Below are 13,142 nucleotides of genomic sequence, written 5' to 3' on the forward strand. Positions count from 1 at the left end.
GTGTGTGTGTACCTGGGAATGGGAGAGAGCCTTCCACCTGCCTAGCTAGTGCTCTCTCACTGAGTTCTACCCACAGCCCGGTTTGAATCTTACAGTCCCGGTAGTTTTCTGCAGCTCTGTAGTTGACACCATTGTATGAAATTCCTTTTCTTGGATGAATGCACACAGAGTTGCCTGAAATAGGAGAAACGTGAGTGTTTCATTAGTTTTTCTACTCCCAGTGTGTCACTTACTGTGACAACAGCTCTTCTGCCAACATCCTCCCCTCTCGAGAGAAATCAAGAGCTTTCCCAGCCAGGTACCCAGGGGAAGGGAACCATAATGCCAACAGAGGCAAAACAACATTCACTGTCTTTACCTGAGTACAATGAGGAATGAACCCATAGACGAGGAGTCGGTCGTTATGAAACAAGGAGGGCACCTGGGCTGGAGCCTGCAGAGGCTCAGGAGCATCTCTGCTGAGCTGCTGCCACTTCACAGAGACAGAGTGGCAGCTCGGGGAACGCATCCTGGTCAATTGGGCTTCTATCTATAATAGAAGAGAAAATGCTTCCCCTTCAGGGCTATCCTCTGACAAAGCAGGCTGGGGGTATATCTCAGTTGGCAGAGTTGCCTTATATGGATGATTGAATGGCCTCAATCCCCAGCACCCTAAAATAGAGCCACTTAACACTTGAAAGCTTAATTCTGTCTTTGGGGATCTTATAGCTTTTTTGGTTTTTCTTTTCTTCCTATCATGGGTCACTTTTCTAAAGGGGAAAAAAATTGAGACAGGGTCTTACCATGTAGCCCTGGAACTCACTTTGTAAACCAGGCTGGCCTCAAACTCATAGTGATCCACTTGTCTCTGAGTCCTGGGACTAAAGGTTCTAGAAACACACACACACACACACACACACACACACACACATGTCACCGCTGAGTACAAACCCATAATTGAACAAATAGAAGGGCTCAGACAGATGCTGTGTGTCAGCATTCACCTCAGGGCCATTCGCAGCAGCATATAGTGCAAATAAGCCACTCCCATGATAGGTTAACAAATGAAATGAGTGTGTGTGTCTATGACAGAATAATTTTGTGCATATTTGACAGACTATTACTCATCCTTAAAATGGGTACTACGACACATACATGAAATCTCAACACTGCCATAATGGAGGCAGTAGGATCAGGAGTTCAAGTCCTGCCTCAGCTCAGCCTAGGTTACATGAAGCTCCTTTCTCAAAACCCAATAATAAAATATTTGGCATTAAAATGAAATTAAATCCTGTCAAAAACACAACACAGATGAGTCTTGTGGACATCGTGCTAAGTTAAATAAGCCAGACACAAAGGAACAAATGTGTGCTTTTGCTCCTAGAAGTATCTGGAAAAGGCAAGTTCATGAAGACTGGAAGTAGAATAGACATTGTTAGGCACTGGAGGCAGGAGGTAATACAGAGTTATTATTTAGATTTTCTGTTAAGGATGGTGACGGAGTTCTGGAAATGGCTGGTAATGCTGGTTACACAACATTGTGGATTAATTTATAGGAATGAAATCAACTTGCAAATCTTGTGTGCATTTTATCACAATGAAAAACTAACCACTGGGTGTGGTCCCCTCTGTGATGCAGCACTGAAGAGTAGATGGAAGAGGTGTGCTGGCATTAAGGGCGTGAACCACCATGCCTGACTTGATCCTTATTATTTAAAAAATGTTTTTAAAAACTTTGACCTCCTTGTAGGTCTTATCTATTCACAAAAAGACAGAAGTTACTCTCAGACTTGCAAGAAGATAGGATTTGTGCATGTAAACACAGGAGTACAGGTAGATGTTAAAAAAACAAAACAAAACACATACCTGCTTTTTCCAACTCTGCTTGGATTTTGAGTTAAAATATTCAAATACTCCAGCACCACACTGAGACAAGGTCCTTAAGATGTGACGATTTGCTGTAGAACTGATCACATTTCACACATTTTAATTTCTGTTTTTTTTTTTTATTTGTTTTTGTTTTTTTGAGACAGGATTTCTCTGTGGCTTTGGAGCCTGTCCTGGAACTCACTCTGTAGACCAGGCTGACCTTGATCTCAAGAGATCTACCTGCCTTTGACTCTGAGTGTCAGAAGTCATTCAGCCTAGCCTCTGATCAGCATATGACTAGCTGTCCAATGGGTTTCTTTGTGGCAAGACACCTGTGGAAATGGACTCTCACTTGTCAAGGACATATAGTCCATAGGACAGTGTAGGAATTTGCAAAGTTCATGCAGCTTGCAGGCTTTTTTCTCTCTCATTATAGTGGTGATTCTTTGGGTGGTTTTTAGTTTTGCTTTGCCAGTCACATATGCAACAGCTATAATTTTTCCTGGAGATTCTTTTCCTTTTCAAATATTTTCCCCTAAGATTCAATTGGGAGCTAATGTTTCTCAAATCTCTTATTTGGAGTTACTAACTACAACTACTAATCTTGGGAACTTTTCTGACTCAACAGGGACAGGTAGATTTGTGAAAGCAACACTGGGAACATTAACCATGTCTCACAGTCCTGGAAAGAGTAGGGCATGAACACACAGAACAGGGAAAAGGCCTCAGGAGTATACATAGTGCCAACTGTTAAGAGTAAGTTTCCTGGGGACCAATCATATAGAATCAATGATAAGATCTAGTATACTCTGATGGGAGTAATGCAATGTAAAATGTAGGCTGGAGAGATCCACCTTTACCATACAGGAGCTTATACTGGTGGAAGTATGGTACAGTGAGATGGGAAGAGAGTGCCTCATCAAAGTCTGCCTTTCGCAGAGAGATCGAGACAAAGGACCTTCTTGTAGGGAACTGCATAAAAACATATCTTGCAGACATGAAAGAATTATCTGAGCTTGGCTATTGTTGTTCTTAAAGTGTGTGCCCATGTCTATTACATTTTAACTCTATAACTGCAAGTAGTTGCCAGCTGATATAAGTTCTACAGCAGGATGTGTCTGGCTTGATATTTAGTTAAGCCTGCAAAAATGCTGAACCCTATGTCTAGAATAAGGTTATGTAGGGCGTGGGGAGGTGTATTAGGGAAGCATAAAGGGGAACAACAGGACTTTCATTATGATTATGATGTTTTCCTTAAAATATATTATTTAAAAGTTAAATATTTTTTAAAAGTTAAAAAAAGCCAATAATAAAACTGTTCATGCAACCCTGGTAAGAAAAACTCTAAGTATAAATAAAGACAGCTTGAGCTATTCAGGGCCACTGGAGTGCAATCCACTTGGTGGTCAGAAGTTTTCCTTGTGACCATGCCCTTTCCCTGACACAGGACCTGAACCTGAGCCCAGGCTGGACCCTGGCACCTGAGTGCTGGGATTAAAGATATCAGCCACCACACTGGGCTTCCATGTTTTTAATTTTTAAGACACTTTTTTTTTTAAGAGTCTTTCTCTGTAGCTCAGGCTATCCTTGAACTTGGGGCAATCCTTCCACCTCTTAGAGGTCTGTAACATCATGCCAATCTTGGTGGTATTCAGTTGCTTTTTATTTGTTTGTTTTTTAGATAGATCTTACTAAGTAGCCTTACTGACCTTAAACTTTCAATCCTCTTGCTTGGATTGCCAAGTGCTGAGATTACAAACTTAACACCCAGCAATTTTCAAGACATTTTAGACAAAGTTGTAAAATATATGCTAACAATGTTGAAAAAGATAAATGAAGATTAACTTTTCTGTTGCCGACTTAAGCAGATAAAGTGAGGTCCTTGTGCACATAAGCACTAGGGAAACTAGGCCTGTTAAACCGCAGGGTTGTCTCTTCAAAGGAATAAATGTATAACCGTTGTCCACCCAGAAGCCTGGGAATGGAGTGGTGAAGAGCCTGCACTATCCATATGGCTGAGGCCACACCTGTCCCCTCCAGACTCTTACAAACAGAACCAGAGGTGGTTAATAGTATAAGTGACTTCAGCACTATCAGTATGACTGAGGCCACACCTGACTCTCCCCCAAACCCCTAAGATAACACAGAAGAGGGGACATGTACTTTGAAAGAGTTTTGATGAAATTATGTCTTAAGCTTTATTGTGCACATGGAATTGTTATACCAGGAAACTCCCCTCCCCAAATTGTACTGTACTTAAATATGCCTAAAATAAAATGCCTGGTGCCAGACTCCAGAAGTGTGAATGGACACTGGCTACTAGTGTTGAACTAGACTTCCTTCTTGCCTCACAGGGATGCCACTCTGCTAATACACATGGTGTTAATAAATAAATAAAATCTAATACTTCCATACTTAAACACTAACAATGACAACAACCCCAAAAGGTACTAGGCATGATGTCATACTTGGGAGACAGAGGCAGGAAGATCAGGGGCCCAAAGGTACCCTTGGTTACATTTTGAAGTCTGCCTGGGCCACACAGAGACCTTTCTTAAACAAAGCAAAGTATAAACAAACACAAAACTCAAAAGATATCAGAGTGATACTTGATAAAGATAGCAACCTAAAGAACTAGAATGTAGCTCACATTGTAGAGCGTTTGCCTGGCATGCACAAGGCACTGAGTTCAATCCCCAGCACTGAACAAACCAGGTGTACCAGAACACATCTGTAATCCTTGCCTTTGGGAGGCAAAGGCAAGAGGATCAGCGACCAAGGTCTTCCTCTGTTACTTTAAGAGTTCATGGCCAGCTTGGGCTGCATGAGACCCTGCCACAAAACACAATATATCAGCCTAGCCAGGCATGGTGGCACATGCTTGTAATCTCAGATTCGACTGACAGTCTGAGGAGAGAGTATTATGAGTTCCAGGCCAGCCTGGTCTGTTTAGTAATTTCCTGGCTAGCCTGGCTAGCCCAGTTGAAACAAAGGGAAAAAAATAAGCAAAAGCATGGAGAGTTGTAGGAACAGCAAGAGCTACTTTTAATCACCTTAGAGCGCCTTAGAGGCTATGAAAGATAGGAATGGAATGCTGGGAAGGTATGTGGATGTCCTAGACTCCAGACAATGGGGGCTTGTGGTCAGAGCTCACTTGTGAGGACAGCACAGCAAGTCTACACATATCACCTCACTAATCTGCCTCATTCCCCACCTCAGAACAGGGACACCTGGTGTCCTGGGGCGGGAGCTGTGCAGGAAGAATCTAGGAGCTTCAGGAGAGGCACCAGGTGAGAGGCTCTACCCAATCAGCAGGACACCCCCCCCCCCCCCAGCCTCGCTCTTTCCTTACAGACGCTAATTACAATTACTTGTGGAGAGACTGACTCCAGAGTTTCAGTGCAAATGCAGGAAACTGATGGACAGCACAGGGAGGGAGACAGCAGGCGTGAGACCGTATGAGACCCAATGCCCCAAGTGCAGGCATTGCCCAAATCAGCCCCAGGGAGCTGAGCCAGACCGCCAAGGACAAGCTAGGCACCTGGACTCTTAAGCAAAATAATAATCCCATGATTATTTGCACCTTCATTTTACAAATGAAACAGCCTGCCCAAGGTCCCTGTAGTTGTGAGACCCTAGTCCCAAGCCAAGAACTCAACCCCTCTGCAACATATAGGTTTCATATACTCATACCAACTTTTTTGTTTGTTTGGTTTTGTTTTTTGTTTTTTTGAGACAGGGTTTCTCTGTGGTTTTGGAGGCTGTCCTGGAACTAGCTCTTGTAGACCAGGCTCGAACTCACAGAGATCTGCCTGCCTCTGCCTCCTGAGTGCTGGGATTAAAGGCGTGTGCCACCACTGCTCAGCTTCATACCAACTTCTAAACTTGCAAAATTGCCAGACACACCAACTGAAGACTTGTCTACTAGCTGCCTTTGTCACCATGGTGACCAGAGCTGTGAGACTTACCCAACAGCACAGGTGAACAGTCTGGTGTGCTGGATATTTCTCTTCACAAGCTGCAATGTCAGACTCTCACTCTGGAGGTGCCCATCAGATATGAGGAGAATGTTCCGTAACCCTTCAGAAGGGTGCAGGAAACTTAAATAGCGGAGAATTTTCCAGAAGTCTGTGTTCCCCATGGTAGGTGCCGAGGACTGCAGGGGAAGAAGCATTATATCTTCAGGTCTAGATGTTACGGCAAATCCTTCCAGTCCCCAGTGAGGATTCACTCCAAACACCAGGGGACACTGAAGGAAAAGCTTTTCAGTGATAGTGCATGTCTAGTTCTGACAAATGTCCAAAGAGAAACTGGTCCTGAACAGAAATCTTTTAGCGCTATAGATTTAGAGCTATAGCATTGCATACATAATATGCTATCACCTGTAAATCTCTTATAGGTCCCAGATCCAAGCTACACTTTGAGCAATTAAATTAAACATATTTAAATTAAATTAATTTAATTAAATTAAGCAAAAATACAAACTGTAAACTTGGCCATTTCGACAAAAGGGACATTTACACAGCAAAAATGTTGTCCCAGTTACTTTGAATCAGAGCAGTGTTGTTCCCGGGTCCTGCTAGCTGGCAGTTGTCATGAACAAAACTTAGCAGATTTGGTAACTCTGGGCTCTGACTACATTAGAGGTCAGCTATTCTTTTCTTATCTGTCTGTAGTTCCTAAGAAGCCTGATTAGCACACCACTGGTCTTCCGGTTCAATCTGAGGCAGCGCTCCTTTAGCTAAATTCTACTTCTGTATAACTTAATATTTCCTGAGCAAGTCCTTTTAACAGCAGTTTATTACTCCCAGCCTCTCATTAATTCCTCACGGAACAAAGATACTTATATCCTTCTAGTTTATCCCATGCCCCATAGCAAATATAATATTACCATGGAACATCTAAACACTAGTTTTCAAAGAACTAAACATCTATGCAGAGAAACATGACGTCAAAGTATCCTCGACTTTGCTGGCCTGGGTGGTAGACTGTTCATTTTCCAAAATGCTTACATAGCCATGTTGGTGGTTGTTTAATTTTTTTATTATATTTTTTGATTTGTGTGGGGGTGGAGCTCATGGGTGCCATGGAGCATGTGTGGAGGTCACACAACAACTTGTGTGAGCCAATTCTCCCAGGGTGGAACTCAGTTGCTGCCTTTACCCACTGAGCCTTCTCACCAGACTCATCAGACCCTTCTTAGGTTTTTTTTTTTTTTTTTTTTTTGAGACAGGTACAGCTCAGGCTGGCCTCAGAACTTCTAGGTAGCTAACCTTGTTCTGAACAACTGATCCTCCTGCCTCTGCCTGCTGAGTGCTGGGATTACAAATTTGACTTTTCTGTTTTCACTCTTGCTAAGCCCAATTCAATAAAGGTCATACCATCCTCACCATCATCATCAGAGGCCACTGCTGTGGGATAGATAACTGACTTCTCCCACCCCACAAAGGCTTTATTATCTGCCTGTGGTGCTCCTGGCAGGTGATGGGACTTCGTGTACTAGGATTCAGATTGTGCCCTTAAAGAGTGGGCCTCTGCCTTCCTCTGCTCCTGAGCCCTCAGGTGAATGACTCTCCTCTCCTCTGCTGTAACATGCTGTGCCGTGGAAGGACTAAAGCTAGAAGGCCAAGAAGGAACAGTATGAAACTTCTGCAAGTGTGAACTAAAGAAACCTGCCTCCAGCTGGACGCTGGTGGTGAACTCCTTTAATCCGAGCACTGGGGAGGCAGAGGCAGATAAATCTCTGCGAGTTCCAGGCCAGCCTGGTCTACAGAGCGAGTTCCAGGACAGGCTCCAAAGCAATACAGAGAAACCCCGTCTTGAGGGGAAAAAAAAAAAAAACCTTATAAATTGGTTTATCACATGCATTTGTAGAAAAAGCTGACTTACCAATCACCAATGTGCAAACATCCCAGGATTAAGGGGCAGTACCACTCAAGCTTCCCACACAAAGATTCAGGAGGGGAGGACAGTTCTCTTACCATAATGAACTCTGTGGCCATTTTATTGTTTGCAATGTACTTAGGGTATGAAAATAGCTCCTTGTAACCTGTGTAATGAGAAAGTATGATATATTGACATTAAACTCACCAGACTGATCACTAATAAACACCAATGATACTGTACAACACTGCTTCTGCCATAAAGAACATTGGAATTTTATGTGAGTATTTCCTTTTCAGAGAACTATGTACAAACACTTTAACATACAAAAATACTCATGTTTCAATGCTTATTCTATAAGCTATACTATATAAGATGTTTTTAGTCAATTTTACATAGAGATCTCTGCGCCATCCAGGAAAATCAAAGTGCAGGACTCTTCAGTGGCATGGGCAGCTCAGCCCTGGCAAGGCAGACTCCAGCAAAGTGCTTGCCATGCCTGTAGGATCCATGTTTCTGGCAGAATGATCCTAGCTTCATTGTAAAAAAGCTAGATGAGAGTCATCAGGACAAGACTGTCCCCTGACCTTACTCTACGCTTTTCTTTCATCCTGAGATGCTGGACTTATTTATTTATTTTTGTTTGTTTTTGTTTTTCAACACAGGGTTTCTCTGTTGGAGGCTGTCCTGGAACTCACTCTGTAGCCGAGGCTGAGCTTGAACTCACAGAGATCTGCTTGCCTCTGCCTCCCAAGTGCTGGGATTAAAGGCATGCACTACCACTGCCCAACATTTATTTATTTCTTTGAGACAGGGCCTTGCTCTGTAGCTCAGGCTAGCCTGGAATTCACAATGTAGCTCAGGCTAGCCTTGGGTCAGTCCTATTGCCTCAGTCTCTGGAGTGCTGGGAATATAGATATGAACCATCACGCTCGGCTCAAAGGCACTATTAACCATTTGATTGGTTATCCTAAGATTATTCTTGTAATAATGGCCTGAACCATTTCTAACACATTATCTATGAGTGCACTGGTTGCAAATATTGGTCCTGATTCTTTGGGCCTTCCTATTAAATAAACCAAGGTTCTTGTGTTTTGCTTAGCTGATGATTACATTGGTCACATTTGTGTCTTAGCCTCTCTCTCTCTCTCTCTCTCTCTCTCTCTCTCTCTCTCTATATATATATATATATATATATATATATATATCAAAGCTTAAAATCCTTGGCCTATGTTAGCTCCACCCATACAAGACTATGATGTAAGGGCTATAGTCATGCAGATGAAAAGTTTAAGCAGACTTGCCCGAAGTGACTGGTGAGCTTATGAACAGGTGGGATGGGATCTTCACCAAGAGACACTGACTTCAGCTCTCTGTGTTTCAGCTTCATGCTAAGCTGTCTCCCACTGCACAGATGAGGCCAGCCAGGCCCAAACAGTCACCATTCGGCACATGCTCATGTTAAAGAAGAGATGGATGAAGGGCTGAGACAGTGCACTAACCTGTGCCAAACTGCATAATGTTTACTTTTTGCTCCTCACCCACCAGAGACAGAGCATACAAGGCAACTTGCTTGGCTTGCATGAATGTCACACCCTCCATTGAGTTGGAACAATCAAGACAAATAATCACTTCATTCTTTTCACGGAGATCAGGAAGGGTGGCCGCAAGATCCGGTTGAAAGACAAGCATGCAAGCCTAAAAGGAGAAAAAGACTGGGTCAGAGGTTCTCAGGGTTTACATGGGAAAGCACCTATAATTTTGAAAGTTTCTAGGGCCTGTGAGATGGCTGAGTAGGTAAACATGCCTTTTGTTCAAGCCTGATGACCTGACTTCAACCCCCAGAAGCCACAGGGACATAAAGAACACACTCAAAGTTTTCTTCTGGCTTTTACAGGCTTTCTGTGGCACATGTCTACAACATACACACATACCCATACACTCATACACACATACACACACACACACACACACACACACACACACACACACACACTTAAAAGAAGAAAACCTCTAGCAAACTAATGCTACCAAGATAAAACAGATACAATTTCTCTTTTTAGACTTTTAAAGCTCCACCATGTAACAAAAGCTAGCCTAAAATTGCTATAGTCAAGGGTGATCTTGAACTTTGGATTCTCTTAACTATTTTTCCAAAGCACTAAGATTACAGGTATATATTACCACTCATTCCTATTATTTTTTCAATAATAAAACGACCTACCGAGGGCTAAGGGGCCAGGCATCCTAGGCATTCAAATAAAAATCGGGCCTTGATGGGTGTGTGCCAACACCGTCTGGCTAATTTTATTTATTTTTGAAAATATTTTAATTGCATTCTGCTAATTTATTTATTTGTGTGGTGTGTGTGTGTGTGTGTGGTGTGTGTGTGTGTGGTGTTGATGAGTGCACACATGAACCTGTGTGCACATGGAGATCTGAGGAAAATTTATGGGAGTCACTTTTCTCTTTCCACTATGTGGGCTCCAAGGATCTCAGGTTGTTAAAGGCAAGAACCTTTAACTGCTAAACCATCTCTCTTGGCTTTATTTGTTTTTACATTTATATGTCTGCATGTGTGCAAGTAGAGGTCAGAGGACAACTGACTGGCAGGAGTCAATTCTCTCCACCATGTGGGCTCCAGGTAACTGAGGAATACCAGCTGTATCTTGGTAGCTGTGTCTCCTGGCATATAAGATGTCTCATGCAGTGAGACATCCTTGAAACTATAGTTATGTTGTTTCTGCTACATCAGAAACTAAGGCACCAGGGCATTTCATGTACACTAAGGCAGAGTCTGCACTCTAAAAAGACCCACCTCCCTTGTAATCATTCAGACTGTGATTCTGTGCCACACCCTGTGGGCATTTCTAGAAGATCATAGGAAGAAATGCCCTAAGAGGAAGGTGTGATCCACCATGATTCAGGAGGGAAAAGGTTACCTCACCCCATGAACCCCCCCTCCAAGTATTCATGAAATTTGTTGAAAATCCATGGAAGAAGGCACTGGACTGCTTCCTTTAGGGCAGCCCACTTTAATCTCTTTGGAGTGTTTGTTTGCTTATCTTTGCTAAACAAACTGGCTAAACTGTCTATGTATCTATGCCTCTAAACTGTCTTCCTTCTTTCAAAGAGACACAGACCAAGAGTTACCCTCACCCCACTAACACCAGATGGGGTGGCACATGCCTGTACTTCTAGCACTTGGAGGACTAAATCAGGAGGATCACAAGTTCAAGGCCAGTCTGAGATACAAAGAAAGTTCAAGACTAGTTGAAACTACATAGAAAGACCCTGTTTCAAAAAAACAAAAAAATTCCAACTTTAGTAGCATATTTATTCATACATTTTCTACAATAGATGGCATCTCCTAGTTCTATTACTATTATTATCATTATTATTACTATATTTTTGAGACAGGGTCTCATATAGCACATGCTGGTCTTAAATTTTGTATGGAAAGATAATATCAAGGATAATATCTGATTTCCCCTTGCCTCTATTTCCTAAGCACTGGATTAAAAGGCGTAAGGCGCTATGCTCAGCTACTGTATGTATGTATGTATGTACGTATGTATGTTGGTGTTTTCTTGCTATGTAGCCAAGGCATGCTTTGAAGTAGTGGTAACTTTCCTGCCTTGGATTTTCTTTTCTTTATTTATTTTCTGCCTCAGCTTTTCTAAATGAACAATCGTGTCTGGCAGTGTTTCCTATCCCTAAGTAAGAAGGAACGTACCTCACTTTCTTTTTCTGGATGTTTTTCGACCCACATTCTTGGGAGATAGGCATCACACAAACCAATGTGGAGAGAAAATCCACTGATGTCTAAGGAGCTGCCTTCCGCAGTGCTAATTACAGCTTTACAGTCTGTGCTCTGCAAAGGAAAACAAGCACACAACCAGGTAAAGAAGGGAATGGCAGCATCCTGTCCATCTGTACTGACCTGCCACCCCGTAAGAATCTGCATTATTCACATAACTGCATTATGAATCAACACTGCAGCAATACATTCCAAAGTTGTGAGTGGCCACTATCAGATAGGTTGCATTTCTGAAACTCTCATGTTGACTGATACAGTCAAGTCTAGTTAGGTCTGAGACAATTCACTCTATATCTAAAGATCATAGATCTGTATGTTTATCTGGATACAGCAGAAAGCATACCATATAATCAGAACCTGGAACAACAAAACAACATTCACTAGACACCTTGGGATTACACTTTGTAAAGTAGGTATTCATAAATATGAAACAACGTTTGAAGACCAAGATGCTAAGTTTTAAAATAATGACGACCACACAGTGCACTGTAAAATGGCCGCAGGACTCTGCATTCCAGGACACTGACCCTTTTGCAGGGACTTAGGAGCTCCCCCATTTGGAAGTGGCATCTACTGTTCTACTCTTGAATTTGCCAAGGGATTGAGCATGTGACATCCTTTGGTCAGTACTGCTGGCAAATGTGATGCAAGCATGAGGCAGAGCAGTCTGCATGGGGCTGGCCTTGACTTGTTGCCAATGGGGACTCTTCTACTTCTACATGAATGACCCTGAGCAAGCCTCATTATGATGGGAGACACACAGTGGCCATACACAGTGACACAGGCCAGCAGCTGTGTTCCTAGACCATCTTGTCCCAGTCACGCCACAGCCTCCTGAGGATAAAAAACTGCTTGATATTTTAAGCCACAGAGTTGTGGGACTATTTGTGAGCAGGGCTCATTCCAAAATGATTAAACTGGTGCACTAACTTCTGCTTCCTAGAGAATCAGTAGAAACCACGAGGGGCGGGGTGGGGGAGGGGGAAGGGGTCACAAGAAGAAGACTGCAGATAGCAACAAAGAAAGCTGTTATCACATTGTTTGTTTTGTTTTTTGGGACAGGGTTTCTCTGTAGCTTCGGAGGCTGTCCTGGAACTCACAGACATTTGTCTGTCTCTGCTGGGATCAAAGGCGTGTGCCACCACTACCTGGCCTGTTAACAAATTTTTACGACGATGATTAATTGTGAAGTGGCAGGTGACTCAGCAAAACAATTGCTACCCAAATGAGACAGACAGACAACTGCAATGTGCTCATTGGTTCTGAGAAGGCTCACAGCCTGAAGGCACCAGTTACTGAGAAAACATGGTAAGTGAACAGTGTAGTGAGTGCTCAGGTCCCGGTGCTCAGGTCCCAGGGCGAGAGTCTCTGACCCGGGTAAACCAAGCAGTGTCATTTATCCCTCATCTCCCTGTGAAGGGAATCAGAGATGATTTACTTAAGAGAATTCAGCCAATAGAATCCAGACTAGAAGCTTTGGGCTTATGAAGCCTAGAGTACCAGGCTGCTTCATTTAGGGGAGAGAAAGGTTAAAAGTCAGCATTCTACACCGGCCCCTTACTCATCTTTCCCTTCATTTGCAAACATCCTG

At 42.9% G+C, this 13,142-nt stretch overlaps 1 protein-coding gene across 1 annotated transcript in view; it reads right to left on the bottom strand.

The window, feature by feature from the left end:
• The window catches only part of Parp4 (poly(ADP-ribose) polymerase family member 4), a 72,406-nt gene that overhangs the window by 22,327 nt on the left and 36,937 nt on the right, over nt 1-13,142 (bottom strand). Inside the window, exons 21-27 of the mRNA XM_051195626.1 lie at nt 11,468-11,605; nt 9,234-9,429; nt 7,830-7,897; nt 5,817-6,004; nt 1,846-1,945; nt 359-529; nt 94-174 (exon numbers count right to left, since the gene is read on the bottom strand). Coding sequence (XP_051051583.1) covers nt 94-174; nt 359-529; nt 1,846-1,945; nt 5,817-6,004; nt 7,830-7,897; nt 9,234-9,429; nt 11,468-11,605 — 942 coding nt within the window. The remainder of the gene's footprint in view (nt 1-93; nt 175-358; nt 530-1,845; nt 1,946-5,816; nt 6,005-7,829; nt 7,898-9,233; nt 9,430-11,467; nt 11,606-13,142) is intronic.

This window comes from Phodopus roborovskii, unplaced genomic scaffold (genome assembly GCF_943737965.1).
Source record: "Phodopus roborovskii unplaced genomic scaffold, PHOROB, whole genome shotgun sequence".
Lineage (NCBI taxonomy): Eukaryota > Metazoa > Chordata > Mammalia > Rodentia > Cricetidae > Phodopus > Phodopus roborovskii.